A 17,847-nucleotide genomic window follows, 5' to 3' on the forward strand; every position below is an offset into this window, starting at 1 on the left:
GGTGGTATTGAGCAGGAATTAATAATAAACTATGGTCGTTTTGAAACTCCGAGTGTCGTTGTGTCTTCACACATGACGTCACTCTTCTCTTGGATGCTTCCGCTGTGATGTTTTCTTTACATATACTTTTTATTTTAATTCAAAAACTGTTTCATTTACGATATTTGCAAACTCGTTACTTATTTTGAATAAATGTTAAACCCTTAGTCATTTACTTGTTGAACATAAATACTTTTGGTTGTTTTATTTATTAAACTTAAATTCTTGGTCAAACTCTTTTGAAAACCCTAGTCTTCTATGCATGTCCATTAAGCCCCTTTAAGTCGCGATCGCCCGCTTTTATTAACCCTAGGGGCGGTCGTGACAGTTTGGTATCAGAGCCTCAGTTCTTTCCGCTCTGGACCCAAGAGTCTTTTTGAGTCAAAATCTGTGCATGTGTAATTTGGCTAAATGATAAACATCGGAAGCTCAAACACAAACAAAACTTAACACATTAGTCTTGTACATTAGTGCATACAGTCTAAATTAACTATTTCATATTTTATTAACCCATACTTAATAACAAATCCACTGGCAAACATGGGTATAAATTTCAAAAATCAAGTATTATAAATTTTGCATAACATATCCTGCAGGAATAAAAAGAAGAAAAAAAGAAAGCATAAAGAGAGACCAACAACCTCTCACATTGAAGGAGAGAGAAAAATAGAAGCAATCATTACAAAAAGAAGACAAAAATTGTGATGCACGCCTGAAACCCTTAATATTCTGCACTCTACAATGTAGAAAAGAGAAGAGTAAGAAGGAAGAACAAAAAATAGGCACCATAATTAATTTAAAAAGCTTTATTAAAAATATTATTATAAGATTAACATACTAATCCAGTCATGATTTGATTTGCAGGATATCTTAACAAAAAACTATGCAACTTTGGAAAGATGAATAAATCTTGTGGCTATAAACAGTGCTCTACTGCATTCTCAAATCAGATTAAAAGAAGGTATGCAATTCTTTTCTTTATAGAGTGAACTACATAAAAAGTCCCTGACGTTTCCATTTCTTTCACTCTAGACCCCTAACAAAAAAAAATATCCCCACAAGTACCTAACCTTCAACCTAATCACGAATGAGATATTTGTAGCCATTTTTCGGACCAAAAGACACTTTTGCCTTGAAGGGCATTTCAGACAATTGCATTCCCTGTCGCAGTCCTACTCTGCTCTGATGATGCACTTTGCAGACAACAGGCTGCACATTGGTCAACTCAATTTTGATGTCCACAAACTACCGTGTTCCTTTGTCTATAGTTAAGAGTGTGAAATAATTTCTCATCTTCCTTCTCTCACTTCACTTCCTTCTCGCAAAAAGGGTTCAACAATCAATTCATTCGTCGATTGAACTCTACCGTATAATCTGTTGTAAGATCCCAATTTATGTACTGTCTCCTGCAGCACTGAAACGAGGATTTTCTTCTTTTATCGCGTGTGCACAGAAATAGATCACTGCAAGCGCTTGGTCAAGACACCACGCTCCTTAAATCCACTAGAGCACAAGGTCTAGGAACTTAAGAGAACATAAAGTGCTTGGTCGTTGGACACACATCGACTCCCCTTCAAAAAATATAAATCCCTCAACCCGAATACTATGAATTAGTATAGGGAAGTGGGGTCGATCCCACAGAGATGGACTCGCAAAGTAGTGCTCAGAGACTTTGGACAGACAAATGGCTGCTGCCACGCAACAAAAGGGTTGAGAATTTTAAACTAACTCTAGACCTAGGCAGAAAATGTAAATGCTAGACCTAGGACATGTTAAACTTGTAAATTCAGACTTCGACAACAAGAAACATAACCACTTCCTAGACAGTGTAAACAACTACCTAATCTAGCTAAACAGAATATGACTGAAAGTGGGGACCATAATTCCAAAAATGGCAAGTACGGAAAGAACTGCAGATTAACAAACTCTGACGCTAGCTCGCAGCAAAATGCATCTTCTCCACCCAATTGAACTTGCAGATGAACAAACAGAGCAAAAAGCGAGATTCGAACAGAATATAGAGATTTGGTCGTCGTTATCTTGCTGCAACTCGGAAACACATCAGATCTGCGTACACTAGACGGAATGAAAGAAAAACACGTAAACTAAGCATAAAAATCAGATCGAAACTACTCAGACGTCAGAATGCTTGATCCACTCCGGATCCAAGACATCCGAACCCAACAACCAACAAATCCAGCAAATCCAACCAAAATTCTTCCACAATCCAACTCCAATCTCCCAGATCTGACCATTAACCTGCAATAACTCAGTAAACAGCTGCGAAACGCATCCAACTCAGACAATTTAAAAACTCCAAAATCTCAATAAGCGAAACGATCAAACCAGAAATCAACACAATCGCCATAACGGAAAATCAAACTTGCTTTTAAACCAGAAACTATTCGGTGAAAACAGCGAACCGAGCTTCGAACAACGAAGCTCGGCAGAGTAAGCAAAATGCGGAAAGCGGAAAATAAATTGTTTCTTCGCTCCTAACAAGAGCGGTGTTACACCATTTCGGAAGCTAAGATGAAACCCGGACGTGCGAACTGAGATCTCCTCAAACTAGTATCAAGTGTGTGTGTGGGAAAGTGAACTAAGCAACAGACTGTGGTGAGGTCTCCCCCGGGAAGATCCCTCCAGCTTGCATGCTTCTGCCTTTTATAGATGCGGACATAGCCCTTGAGTCTTCGTAGAAATCTCTATTCTACCCTTCAACTCTGGAGCTTCCTCCGTCGAGCAATTCTCTTCATAATCGTTCACTAAATCGCCAGTTCCTCGACCTTGTGATTTTTTGGTCTTCTTTCCTGGACCTGGCGAATTCCTTCACACACCTGGCTTAAAACGTGCGTTAGTCCTAGTAAAATCACGAATTAAATCCCTAGACCCATGCATGAAATTAGCCTTATCAAGCACTGAAATTCGTCCGTGGCTTGGGGATTTTTATTGGGTCGTAATTGCAGTAGAATTTGGGTGTATTCAAAGTAGGGTTTATGGTTGTTTGGCTGGGTCGAGGTTTGTTTTTGGGATTTTATTTGTCCGTGAGATGGCGATGTTTGTTGTAGTCCGATCAATTTTGGTTTATTTTGTTGCTGAATGTGGGTGGATTTTGTAGCTGAAGCTGGCTGTTTTGAATTTAGGGGTTATGTGTGGTCGGCTGTGGGGTGCAATTTTATTTGTGAAATTAATTTCATAAATAATGACATATAAATTAACTTTAATATGTTTGGGTTGGAATTTCCAATTCAGGTCGCTCTTGCAATGTCTTCTTCATGTACGCAATCGTTCGGTTCAAGTTTCAATTGGGATTGGCCTCGTCCACCGGTTGTTCTCTCTAGTCACGATGTCGCGGCCGAGCTGGTGACGTCTAGGACGTTGGCTAATCCAGGTCGACGTTACTATCGGTGTCCATTCTGGAAGGAAGATGATTGCAGATTCTTTCGTTGGTTTGATGTTGGTCTATCGCCAAGCCAAGACACTTACTTTCAACGAATCAAGCTCGAACGGGACAGGTTTAAAGAACAACTCCGATCCAATAGTATTGTGCATGGTGATCTTGAAGCCAAATTTCGCATGAAAAGTGATGAATGTGAAGATCTGAAGGGAAAATTGACCATGAAGACTGAGGAGTGTGCAGGTCTTACTTCAGAACTTTTTAGAACCAAAAAAACGTCCCGAATGCTGAAAATTGTAATCTTATTTTTATGCTTTGTAATTTTTTCTTAATTTAATGGTACCACTTATTTTTTCAAGCAATGAGGGGGAATTTTGGTACTAAAAATTTGAAGTTCCACTGTCGAAATCTGAAGAATATAGTTTTTGGAACACTGTCGTATGCATTTCCCGCTTAAAAAGTGTGCACTAAAACTAACACTTTGAAGTTTTTAGTTTATAATCACTTCCGAAGTACGCATCTTCTGTTGAAATACCACCTCGCGTACACATCTCCTCAAATTGAATAACACCCGACGTACAAAACTTTGTGTGATGTAGGTTATGGGCACTTGTCATACAAAATACACCAAAGACATACCAAAAGTTCTCAAACAAAACAAGCATTAAGTTTGACAAAAGCATAGTTAAAATACACCATTGTTTACGAGATACAAAATGCATAGTTAATACAAGTGTCTTCTAATGATGATCCCTACCGATCACCGAAGGTTATATCCGAATAATGTTTGACAAAAAGGGTTCGCATTCACCATTGTTTACGAGACACAAAAAAAAAACCAACACGATTGCCTCCTGTTTTAAGGTTCCCAAACTACGCAAGCGCGGGTATTCAATCACGATCCCCTCGACGGCCACAACGTTGAGACTGAGTCCTGGTCCGACGAGTGCTAGGCCTTGGAGGAAGAGTGTTATTGTCCTACAAATATCACAAAAAATTGTGATTGTTAACTGGATTTTATGGAAATTAAAAGTGCAACAAGGGTGTTGAAAACTACCTGGCTTGACCGTGTAGACCGACGAGTGCTGGGACGTGATTCAGTGGGATTGGTCTACAACAAACAACCCCGGTCAAATTGAGTTTCAATGCTTATCAAAACGAAAGGTGATGGTGCTCATTACCTCATGGCTTGACCGCGTAGCCCGACGAGTGTTGGGCTTTGGAACGGTGGGTGGCTCACTTGGATTACTGGGCTGTGAACTTGAACTCTGTCCAACTTCGGTTCGGGCATCTATACGAGGATGACGGACAAAAAACTCCTTCATCAGCCTGTTGGGGTACATCTCCTACCACCGGTACGGGTTCTGCACACGCTGCTTCAGCTGGAGCTGGCTCTTGCACTTGGGTGTCAGCTTCGGGCATGAACAATTCATGAGTAATGTCCTCAATGATCGGAAAGAAATCATTGTCTACCCGTATATCCGGCTATGGCTGACTACCATCATCCAATACCGGTCGGTACACATCTGCTTCTACAAATGCTCCTGGCCCGACCGAAGATGGTTGGTGAACTACAGATTCAGACTCAGTCGCCTGTTCAGCGACATCGACAATCGGATTGGAATGGTCAACAGATGAAGCTGTAGCTACATCCTGCAAAATGCAGTACCACAAATGCAGGACTAAATTACAAACAAGACCTAAATCACAAATTAGGTACTAAATCAATATGAAAATCACACCAATCCATTACCTCTGCTACTTGTGCATGGGAATCGACAATCGGATTGGAATGGTCAACAGATGAAGCTGTAGCTACATCCTACAAAATGCAGTACCACAAATGCAGGACTAAATTACAAACAAGAACTAAATCACAAATAAGGTACTAAATCAATATGTAAATCACACAAGTCATTACCTCTTGTACGTGTGCATGGGAGTCTCCACCTCCAGCTTCTGCTTCTCCAACATAGTCAACTACACATATTTCTTCTGCTACAAATTCCACGTCATGTATTGATACTTCTCCAAAGTCAGAGACCGGAGCTTCAGGGGACACGGCTTCAAATGCTTTCGCCAAATTTTGCCTGGCTACCTCCTCAGCCCTCTTCCTCTGAGCATGATCATCTTCTAAACTTTTTGTAAGATATTCCTCGAACTCAACATCCCTATCATACCAGCCAATCATTAAAGGCTCCTGCCGTTGCCCATCAAACTGAGACCGTTGCTTCCTCTTCGGTCTAGGCTTTTGCCTTGGCACATTCGGTGTGGCTTCTTCAATCTCTTCAATAATGACTCCTGGGGGTTTAGACCCCTTGAAACTAAGAAGCTCTTGCGCTTCTTTCTTCATTTTTTTCAGTATGGCTTGAGCCCGGGTTATCTCCACAACGTAGATGTGAACTAACTTTATCGTTGTAGACGCTACTTTGAGGAAATCCTTCAGATGTGTTTCCTCAACAATGGGCAACAACGGGCCTCCGATTAAAACCCCTGCACAGTCATGACTGTACTTTGGATCACAGTAGTAGAACTCACATATCATCTTCCTATCATACTTCAACCTTAATACCATGCTCGATAGGTCTATAAGCTGGAATTTGTCTATGTTACAGAAATCGAAGTATGTCAAATGCCCACCAACATACTTTTTCGCATCATTCGTAGAGAAGAATGAACCTCCATGATGGAAAGCAACTGAAAACTTTCCAGGTGCATCCCCTATGAAGGAAGACAATAAACGCACATATAAAACTCAAACCAAACAGTAAACCAAAATTCACAACAAAATCAATTTATGGAGCCTCAATCACAAAATCAATATCCGGCTGATCAAATATATATTCACAAAAAATCAATTTCGTACACCCTAAATCACAAACCGAGGATTAAAGGTTAACTTACTATATTCATCCTCTGAGACGAAAAAATCGAGGGCAGGGTCTCGGATATCCCAGGTTTCTTCTTCCACATCAATGACCACAGGTGCATGTCTCGGTGGTGGTCGGTGTGGTGGCGGTCGCGGGGGTATTGGTTTCCTTTTACGGCGAGAGTTTCGTGATGTGGAAGCACCTGAGGACCCAGCTCGCTTCCTTTTAGGAGCCATTCATGCAATGGAGAGCAGGGAGAATGAAGAAATGAAAACAATGGTTTGCAGTTTTAAGGCGGTAAACTCCCCTTTTTGTTATAACTTTAGGCGGGAGTCAAAATAAGCCAGAAATAATGCTGAATAGAGCCGGAAACTTTATGCAATTTTTGAAACTTGTTTTGTTAAATCACGTAGGAAGTCTTCAACACGTGTTGCAATTGTATGGGTAGTCCACTGAACAGCCGCTGACGCCCCTGACGGCTAACGTGCGCCGTCACATCACGCCATGTCGTCACAGACATCATTGCAGAGCCGCCACTGCAGATTAATTGCGCTTTGACTGAAATGCCCTTTTAGGGCTGAAGGGTATTTTTGTCTGAAAAAATCCCATTCGTGATTAGGTTGAAGGTTAGGCACTTGTGGGGATATTTTTTTTTGTTAGGGGTCTAGAGTGAAAGAAATGGAAACGTCAGGGACTTTTTATGTAGTTCACTCTTCTTTATAATAGTTGCACATTAATCCTATAACTGGTACACATTCTATCAGATAAATAATACTAAAGTATAAATCATTTGTCTGCTACACATTATAAAAATACTTCCATTATAATATATATGAATACAAAAGCATATTCTACTCATTCTTTCTTTCCAAATTCTCTTCATCACTTCCAATGTCAGTATTCATTAATTTTGTTCATTCTTTATGTTCAGTATTCATATTCTACTCATTCTTTCTTTGCTAATTCTTTTCATCACTTCCAAGATTTTAACTTGCATACATTTCTTATTTTTCATGTGCTAAAACTGTTATATCATTTTATCCTATTTTCATGTTCCAAATATGTGAAAACTAATATATTTTTTTATGTTTGTTCAGGTATTAATTACATTAGAAATTGCAGGGAATATGTATCTCTATCCCTTTTAAAAGCTGAATCTATCAGTATCTCTAATCTCTCGCTATCTATATCTCGCTCTCTAATAAAACTGGGATTTTATGCTATGATCTTGATATCACAGGTTCTAAATCTTATGATTTTATTGTTAGGTTTAGTATACGGAAAAACATGTTTCGAGCAAGTTCGCGCGAATATAATCTTACTTGTATACGGAAAACTCTACAATCCACTTTTAACCCGATTCAATATTATTCGAGCAGTTTGCACAAATAGAATCAGTATATTATTACATTGTGTTTGTTTGTGCGTTTATAAGATGTTTTATAAACATTTAAATTCATAAGAAGTAAACAAAGCCTAAGTCTTTTGCTCAGTAGGCTGGTTGTGGGCATTGTCCACTTTAAGGTAACTATTGTCGGTTCTATGCAATGCTTTTCAAAAGAAAAAGAAGAATTTCACAACCTAGATAGGCTTTGGCTACCTATCGCGAAAGGTTGCAATGTCAGTCCGATTATTTCTAAGACTTATTGAAATAAGATGACGTTGGTGTGGTATAGCACTGAATGGATCTAACAGCAAGACGTGTCTTTATGCTATCTACTGAAAGACTAGGTGTTGATAAAATACTATTTCTTAATCTACATACGTTAGCATTGAGCATACGGTATTGATTATGCACTACTTTGACTTATCAAAAGGTGCAGGTTTTTCACAACCCAATAATCCTGATATATTGGGTAGTGGTGATTAATATCTAGCGGTGCTAGGATTGCTATTATGTTAAATCGTGCGCGAGGTGAGTCTCGTTTGATAATGTCCTCAAGAGGAGCTTGAACAAGGTTTTATTATTCGGAAACTGGCCAATTGGAATTTAATTATTCCATGAATAATAAATAAGTGTTTCTTGCTAAGTCCACTCTTGGAATTGATAAGATGTTAATTAATTAAGTCCATAGCAGACTTTAATTAATTAATGGACATTATATCTTAAGCGCGGGAAATAAATAATAAACAAAATGGAAAGCTAATTGGAGGAGTCCATATCCAAAAACATTCCATAGATCCCTGACTGGGCCCAATATGAACTTAATATAAATAGGAGAATAAATGAGACAGAAAACACAATTTTTAAAGATGAAATTTTTGTCCCTTCTCTTTTTGAAGGATGACGAAATTTTCTAATTTTCTCCTCCGTGAGTTTTTCAGCTTCTCCTCCGTGAGAAAGATCTATCTCTTTATTCGAGTCCTAGTATTTTGATAAGATCAGCCCACCCTGATATCGAGATACAGTTCGGGAACCAGTCAGAAGATTTGTGGTCTAGTATTGAAGATCATCGTGGAGAAGGCGCGAGCAATCGACGATTCTTTGGAGAATCAAATCGGTAACTCTAAACCGTAGAATTCATGTGTTAGGATTTATATTCTTTAAGCATGAATTATTTGCGTTCTAGCATGCAATTCTGTGTTAACATGTGAATAGATTAATCACATAATCTGTTAAATAGATCCTACGTCTGATTTATTTGTTTTGTACAAGTCTTCCGCTGTGCAAGGGGCTCCAAACCCTAGCAATTGGTATCAGAGCCAATTTTTTGCTCTGATTATGTGGATTAATTTCATGTTCTGTGAATTGCTTGAATGCATATTTTTATTCGTTATGTCCGCTGCGTGAATCAATTATTCTATGAAGCTTTGACTTTGTTTAGCATTTAATTCATGGTATGTGATCATTACATCCATATAATGATTACAATGTTTCAATTTGTGATTTCTTGGAGTGCAATTTTTATACATATTGTGTGAATGCAATTTGCAACTTGAGAATCACGACATTCAAAGCGCGGCGGCGAATAGATGGATGGCTGGGAAATTCCGAGGGGCAGCTGCTGCAACGTAGAGACAGCAACCCCGGCGGTGGGACATTGACGCAGCAGCGTCGGAGATGTCCAGCAGCAGCGGCGCCAAGTCAGCCGCGGAACAGCAGCTCCGGAGGAGCGCGACAGCTGCGGAGTTCCGAGCTGCAGCGGCTGTGCTCAACGGCGGTAAGCGCGCAACAGCGCAATGCCTTCGGAGGCATCAGGCTCGGTGAGCTCGCGAGATGAGTGGGAGCCCAGCGCTGCAGCGTTTTTCAGTGGGAGTCTGACAGAGGGATGATCGGTGCAGGAGCAGCAGTAAAACAATGCTGCGGTGCCGAGAGGGCTGTCGGAGGCGACGCGAGAGCAGCGACGACGATGCAGCAGCAGCAGCGTCAGAGACGACGCAGCAGCATCGATGTCGGGCAACAGCGGCGTCCCTCCGTGAGCAGCCCCAACAGTGCGTCAAACTAAGGTTTTTCCTATGCGCGACGCTTGCGCGGGCGGAACCCGTGTGACGTCGCATCGCCTCGTTCCCTGACTTCGCTTTACAAATTTTGATTAGGGTTCCAAATCTATGGATTCAATTTTGGAAATAATTCAAAGATGAATTTGGAAATAAGATTTGAATATATCTTTTGTGGATTTTATATATTATATGAGATTTAATTTATGAATTAAATCATGGATTAATTAGATTTTTTCCTTATTTATGGATTTATATGGATTTAATTCATATATGAATCCTAGTTATATTTGGAAAATGACAATCTAATTTTTATCTATATCCTATGGATTTCTATGGATTTATTCCTAGACAAATCCTAGTTGTATTTAGATAATGATAATATTATTTTATTCTTATCTGATGAATTTATATGAATTTATTCATATATGAGTTCTAGACGGATTTGGATAGTAATAATATAATAATTTATTCTTATCCTATGAGTTTATTCATATATGAGTTCTAGATGGATTTGAATGGTGTTAATATAATATTATCTAATTCTATGGATTTATATGGATTTACTCCACGAAAAATCCTAGATGGATTAGGATTAATATTAATATTAATTTATTTTTATCCTATGGATTTGAATAGATTTAATTCTATTATGACAAATCCTAGATGGATTAGAATAAACATTAATCCAAGCTATCCTTATCTTTTGGATTTATATCCTAGATAGATTAGGATAAAGATAATATATAAGAAAATCTTTATTTAATTGGATTTAGATAAATTAATTTATCGAAGAAATCCTAAGTAATGTTTGATATATTCTGGATGTCTATTCTAAATAGAATTAAGATTTCTATAAATCTTGGTTGATAAGATTTTATTTTATCTTATGGATTATGATGGAATTGTTTCTATCTAGTAATATCCTAGTACGATTTAAATAATGATAATCCCAGAGCAACGTTATCTTGAATCGAAGGATTTGATTTTATCGAAATAAAATCTAGAATAATCCTAAATGGATTTAGATAGTTAACACTATCTTGATAAATCCTAAATGAATTTGGATAATCACCATCCATGATAAAACTTAATTATTTAATTGATTCTCCCTTGACTAGATTAAATAATTATCGTTAATTATCCAGTGTGTTTAAATGCCATGCAATGGATTTATCTGTTTATTTGGTATTTATCTTTTTAAGTGGATTATCTGCCTTATCTGCTTATGTGAAAATTATGCAAAAACCATATAAAATATCTAAGCGATAATTACAACAAGTGTGTTGTATATGGTCTCCATCGATTGGTTTGCAAATTTTATGAAGTCAGTTTCTAATATTATTGTCACCCATTATGTGGGGACAATAATCCTACGAAATAGCAAGTTCATATGGGCAGATGGAAGGGGGGGAGAGATTCAGAGAGACGCTCTTTCGTACGTATGCACAGAAATTGATCAATGCAAGCGCTCGGTCAAGACACCATGCTTCTTAAGTCCACTGGAGCACAGGGTCCAGGAACTCAAGAGAACATACAGTGCTTTAGTCGTTGGACACTCTCAACTCCCCTTTCAAAAAATAATATAAATCCCTCAACCCGAATACTATGAATTAGTATAGGGAAGTGGGGTCGATCCCACAGAGATGGACTCGCAAAGTAGTGCTCAGAGGCTTTGGACAAACAAATGGCTGCTGCCACGCAAAAGGGTTGAGAATTTTAAACTAACTCTAGACCTAGGCAGGAAATGTAAATGCTAGACCTAGGACATGTTAACTTGTAAATTCAGACTTCGACAGCAAGAAACATAACCACTTCCTGGACAGTGTAAACAACTACCTAATCTAGCTAAACAGAATATAACTGAAAGTGGGGACCATCATTCAAAAAGTGGCAAGTACAGAAAGGACTGCAGACAACAAACTTTGACGCTAGCTCGTAGCACAATGCATCCTCTCAGCTGGATTAAACTTGCAGATGAACAAAACAGAACACAAAGCGAGATTCGAACAGAATATAGAAATTTGCTCGTCGGAAACTTGCCACAAAATGGAAACACATCAGATCTGCGTACACTAGACGGAATGAAAGAAAAACACATAAACTAGGCATAAAAATCAGAAAACTACTTCAGATTCACGCCAGAATACTTGATCCACTCCGGATCCAAGACATCCGAACTCAACAACAAACAAATTCAGCAGATCAAACACGGATTCCTCTACAATCCAACTCCAATCTCCCAGATCTGACCATTAACCTGCAATGACTCAAAAACAGCTGCGAAACGCATCCAACTCAGACAATTTAAAACACCAAAATCTCAACAACGAAACAATCAAACTAGAAATCAACACAATTGCCATAACAGAAAATCAAACTTGCATTAAAACCATAGATTCTTCGGTAAAAACAGCGAACCGAGCTTCGAACAACGAAGCTCGGCAGAGTAAGTAAAATCCGGAAAGCGAAAGAGAAATTGTTTCTTCGCCCCAAATAAGAGCGGTGTTACACACTATCGAAAGCTAAGATGAAACCCCGGACGTGTGAACTGAAATCTCCGCAAATTAGTACCAAGTGTGTGTATGGAAAAATGAACTAAGCAACAGGCTGTGGTGAGGTCTCCACCGAGAAGATCCCTCCAGCTTGCATGCTTCTGCCTTTTATAGATGCGGACATAGCCCTCGAGTCTTCGTAGAAATCCCTATTCTACCCTTCAACTCTAGAGCTTCCTCCGTCGAGCAATTCTCTTCATAATCGTTCACTAAATCGCCATTTCCTCGACCCTGTGATTTTTTGGTCTTCTTTCCTGGATCTGGCGAATTCCTTCACACACCTGGCTTAAAACGTGCGTTAGCCCCAATAAAATCACGAATTAAGTCCCTAGACCCATGCATGAAATTAGCCTTATCAAACTGCTCACACTTAAACCATGCTTGTCCTCAAGTATGAAAGACAAGAAAAAGAAATAAGGCAAATTTCAATGCACGCCCCCCCCCCCCAAGTACGATTCCACAAACAAAACAGACTCCTAGACCTAGACAACTACAAACTAAAAAAAACGAGAACAAACATAACAGACAAGCATGAACTAGTTCGACTTTTAGGCGACCGTCCCCACAAGCTTGAGTCCTATCCGATCGTCTACATTCTCCAAATCTTCCCCCTTTTCTCGTCCACTTCAAAACGGTTTGTCGGTTCGTCAAGAAACCCCCTTTGATTTCCCAGCGGTTAGGTTCGCTCGATCACTCATTCCTCACCAGGGATGTTAGGATCAAAACGCTCCTCAGTTAAAATTATACCACTGATGCGTTGGGTTATGAGAGTTCTCCCTTCTTGCTACAATCCTCCTTTTACTTTGAATTTCTGGGTCAGGTGACGATTGCTTCCTGCCTTTTAAGGATAACTTATATCGAATTTTCTCTCTCTTTTTTTTTTTTTTTTTTTTTTAACCCCTGGACTTCGTCCAGCTTATACCTCCTTTTCCCTGGACTTCGTCCAGCTTATACCTCCTTTCCCCTGGACTTCGTCCAGCTTATACCTCCTTTTCCCATTTTTTTCTCCTTTATTCTCTACTCCCTAAGCATCAAGTGGTAGCCCATTTTTATAAGTTAGCTCACAGTGTTTAGGCTTATAACTCACTCTTAATGTGGGGCTTCACAACTAGGTTATCTGAGGCTTTTTCCATCGTCCCAACTTCATCCAAACCATTCTGAATTTATTAGGAAAAAGGGGCACCAAAGTTGACATATATTCTCTCTTCAATCGCTCTTACTAAGGGAAACTTGCCTTATTATCTTACTAATTCATGCGAAACACGCAACCTAAAGACTCTAAGACACAAAAACAGAAGCTATACTTACTCCCCCCCCTCCCACTTCACTCGAGCTTGTCCCCAAGCTTTCCTAGTGAAGGGGGGAAAAGAAGTAAGAACATCAGACAACAAAAACAAACAAACAAACACACAGACAAAACAAAACAAACTTCTTACTTAGACCGAACATCGTGCTAAACGGGAGAAGAAACAACATACAACACAAAACATGCTATGACATAACAACCCCCTTCTCACACTTAGACCAAAGATTGGGCTAAGTGTGGAAGGGTTCAACACATATATACAGAACGTAGCATGTTGGCAGGTAAAAATAAAAAAAAACGAAAGAATTTAAAAAAAAACGAAAAACAGAAAAGAAGAAGTTACTTGGGTTGGCGGGGAAATTTAATTCGGGGTCTGGCCCCCGCGGGAGCCAAACTTTGGTGGCACCGTCGGCTGGGTCACCTTTGCTTTCTTCTTGGCCAGCATCTCCGGCTTTTCTGGTCTGTCATCAGTAGGTCGGGGTATGGCTGTCCTTAGGATCACGGGTCTAGCGGAAGAGGGGGTGGTGTGAGGCCTCGGGCCTTGTGATGGCTTTTGCGCAGATACACTTCCTGGACCCGGCGTTGTAATGTCGCCGCTAGACCCAGGAAGAGTTCCCGAAGCGTCTGGGAATTTTCTGCGCAGCCATTTCAGCATGGTCGTCATTAAAGCAACACCTTCCGCCATCCCGTTGGTTTGCTGATTTGACGAAGCCACCAAATCGGTGATGCGGCCCTTCAGGATTGCGGCCTCTTCCCTGCTTTTTCCGAATTCCCTTCGGATCTCGGTCATTTCTTTGCGGACCCCGTCTATTCCCTTCCGTACCTCCTCAACTTCTTTCTTAACTTCCATAACCATCAGCCTGACTTCGTCCACAGTGGCTTGATCCGTTACCTCCACCACATCGGGTTCCTGCTTGACTTGTGCCTCTGACTTACCGACCTCATAAAAACACACCTCCTTCCCTCGGGCGATCAGTAACCCCTTGTTGAAAAAAAAGTCGAAATTGAAGACTTCCGGGGCTGAGCACATCTTTACTTCACGGCAGGCCTTGCTGATTTTAATCACCACGTTGCGCTTCAAATAGGCCCCGAGAAGATGGCACGTGTACAGATGCCTGGACGGGTTGGAGGTGACCTGATGGCAGGCTTGGGCTAACCAATAACCCAAATGAACTCGTACTCCTGTGGCCATGCACCACGTAAAATATAGGTCGGCGGTCGTCAGGGCGTTGTTGGCAGTGCCCATCAAGTTGTAGCTGACAAAAGTTTGGGCGAATCGCAGGACCCGATTCTCTATATGGTGTGCCTTTGAAAAACTTGTTTTAAATTGACCCACTCTTGGGTGAGTCAAGAACTCCCACGCACTTTGCGCTTTAAATCCTAGCGTCAACTTCGGCGGACCAACCATTCTTTCGTTCCACAGGCCCTCATCATCTTCTGTCCTCGTTAGCAAGCCCATCCGCAAGGTCCACTCCCGGATACTCATCCTATGTTCTTCATTAAAAAGCCTGAAAGTTATGGATTCCGTATCCAAGTCGGCAGTGAATTTGAACCGGAATGTGGAGAAGAATTCACGGGCCGCGTCAACTGGAACTTCGAAAGTGCAGTGCTTCAGTAACCAATCAAAACCGATTGCATCTATATACCCCCTGAACTCATCGTTAGAGCTAATATGTTTGAGTTCCGCCGGGTGGTACATCTTTCCAGACTTCGCAACCTTTCCCTCAGCACTCTTCTCCTTGTATATGGCCGCACGTTTCGGATCGTCAAATTTTCTCATATCGTCCAGCAGTTCCTTTGTAATCTAAATTTCCGTCGGCTCAAAGTTCAGTACATCTGCCTCTTGGTCCTCCTCTGAATCGCTGGACCTGGCAGGACTCTCGGGCTCTGCGGCGTATGGTACCTTGGCAGGTGGAGGAAGTGGGGAATCAGTAGATATCCCCCTCGCCTTCTCGGTCGAGGAGGAAGCAATTTGTTTTCCTTTCCTTTTCTTAGCCATCGCGCGGCGCCCCTCTTCTTCACTCTCCCTTCCACTCGGTCTGGGGGAGTCTCCCTGCTCAGACACGGCTGTCGCTAGGTCCAGCGTTTCCTTATCCTTTTGTTGTGCGGATTCGTCAATGTCATCAAGAATACTTCGACGTGTCCGTCTCCTTGTTCCCCTTAGATTTAGCTGCGAATCGGCCTCCTCAGGGACCTCAGTTAGATCCATTATCATGTTGAGTCCTGCATCAACAGTTTCTTGAGCATCCTCAGAATCGAGTGCTCCACCTTCCTCTGCTAATAATGGGGTTGCCCCCGCGATATAAACAGGGGTTTCTAACCCCTTAAGATTTCCTTCAGGTTGGGCATCAGTGCCCACAGACTTGTCGGGAGTCCTTCCCGCAACAACATCTTCCTCAGCAATTTGGGCTTCATCGCCCCCAACTACTTCTAGGGTTTCCCCTTCCACATCCTTCTCAGAAATTAGGGCGGCTTCGCCCACTTGAACATCGTCACCATCAACAACGGCATCCCTCTCAACAGACGCCTTCAGAACAGGGGTTTCCCCCTCAACAACACTCTCCACTAAGTCCCCAGCAGAAATATCGGGGTTCACTCCCTCTGAAACACTATTACCTCCATCCTTTAAAACAGGGGTTTCCCTCGTAGAATCAGAATCTAACCTGGGTTCGCTTACGGCCAATAAATTCAGTCCCGCGGCCAGATCTGTCTCTACTTCGCGAATCTCCGCAAGGGTTGGTACTGGAACAGCGGGTACTGCATCGTCCTCCGGCTTGGTGGTGATGACTGGGACTGTGTCTTGTGCAGAGGTGGTTTCTTCTGGAATTATGGTAGCAGCCTCCGGTACGAGCTCGGGTACAGCAGTGGGTGGTGTCTCGACAGCCTCCGGTTGTGTCACGGTGGTTGTGGGACCGGCTGGCATGGTTTGTCCCATTGCGAACATCGCGAACGCCTGCATCGCTTTGTCGGCCCCTCCAAACTTCTGAAATAGTTCATTCATGAACTCCGCCGCACTCTTCTCGGCGGATCCAGAGGCGCTGCTGGTTCCTTGTTTGTTATCCATGGGTATTCTGCAGAAATTTGTAAAGATCTTGGGCGAAATTTTGCAGATTAGGGTTAGAGAGAGAGAGAGAAATTTGGGGTTTTGATTTGAGAGAGAATATTTGGAGAGAGAATGAGTAAAGAGAAAATAAGAATGCCAAAACCGATCATAGTGTAGGCATGGGAGAGGACATTTTTCTTTTGCAGGCGGGTGCAGGTGGTGACGCTAGCGACCGTACGCCTCCCCATAAAGTGCCTTTTGAAAACCGAACCGGTGTCGACTCCCTCCAAAATTCTTTTTCCCACAATTCCTTGCGCAAGTAAATTCCTTCTGAAAAACTAAAAGAAACATCAAACTAAAAAGAATGAAACGCCAAACCCCCCGGGCCTAGGATATGACAGCATCAAAATCATTCCCGATGGGTCTGGTGTTTCGAAAATATTTTTGGAAAATTTTTTTTTTTAAAAGAAAGCAATTAAATATTTACAAAATTTGTTTTTAAGTGTTCTCAAAATTTCCTGGATCAGGGTATGGTCAAACTTTTAAGTGCTAGACCCAGGAGATATTCTAAGAACACTTCCTTCCTAGACTGGTTAGGTGATATCAAAGAGTGCGCGTAGTGGCACTTCGTCCACTACACACAACTCCGAGCTATCCCTAAAGACCTTTATCCTATGTCCATTGACAAGAAAGGGTATGGAATTTGGTGCACTTCCCTGGATTTCAACTGCTCCGTTTGCTCGAAGTCCCACGATGATGTAAGGCCCAATCCATTTAGACTTTAACTTTCCAGGCATCAACTTGAGCTTGGATTGAAACAAAAGGACTTTCTGTCCTACCCTGAGTTCCTTGCCCCGGAGATTTTTATCATGCCAAAGCTTAGTTTTTTCCTTATACCACATGGCAGATTCATAAGACTCAAGCCGTAACTCTTCCAGTTCCTGGAGCTGCATCTTCCTCTCTTCTTCACAAGCCTGCGGGTTCATGTTGATCTCTTTGACCGCCCAGTATGCTCTGTGTTCGATTCCCACGGGTAAGTGGCACATTTTTCCGAATACCAACCTATATGGTGACATACCAATAGGTGTCTTATAAGTTGTCCTATAAGCCCATAATGCATCATCCAGTCTCTTACTCCAATCCTTCCTAGACGGGTTCACCGTTTTTTCGAGAATGGCCTTTATCTCCCTATTTGATAT

General features: G+C 41.3%; 1 protein-coding gene across 1 annotated transcript; it reads right to left on the reverse strand.

The window, feature by feature from the left end:
- Positions 1-15,409: 15,409 nt before the first annotated feature.
- Positions 15,410-16,564, reverse strand: LOC121796718 (uncharacterized protein KIAA0754-like). The gene is made up of 3 exons (XM_042195509.1): positions 16,222-16,564; positions 15,800-15,879; positions 15,410-15,700 (listed from the first exon to the last, which is right to left on the reverse strand). Exons 1-3 carry the CDS (start codon positions 16,562-16,564, stop codon positions 15,410-15,412), a joined length of 714 nt encoding a protein of 237 aa, XP_042051443.1.
- Between the last annotated feature and the right edge of the window lie 1,283 nt (positions 16,565-17,847).

The sequence above is a fragment of the Salvia splendens genome, chromosome 3, assembly GCF_004379255.2.
Source record: "Salvia splendens isolate huo1 chromosome 3, SspV2, whole genome shotgun sequence".
Taxonomy (NCBI): Eukaryota; Viridiplantae; Streptophyta; class Magnoliopsida; order Lamiales; family Lamiaceae; genus Salvia; species Salvia splendens.

Bases quoted from the DNA above. Each gene is read 5' to 3' on its own strand.
- LOC121796718 (XM_042195509.1), bottom strand. From the start codon at position 16,564: ATGCAGGCGTTCGCGATGTTCGCAATGGGACAAACCATGCCAGCCGGT. The intron at 15,880-16,221 runs GTAATAGTGTTT...CATTATTAGCAG, and splicing joins CCCTGTTTTAAAGGATGGAG to AGGAAGGTGGAGCACTCGAT. The intron at 15,701-15,799 runs GTCCCTGAGGAG...GCACAACAAAAG, and splicing joins TGATAATGGATCTAACTGAG to GATAAGGAAACGCTGGACCT.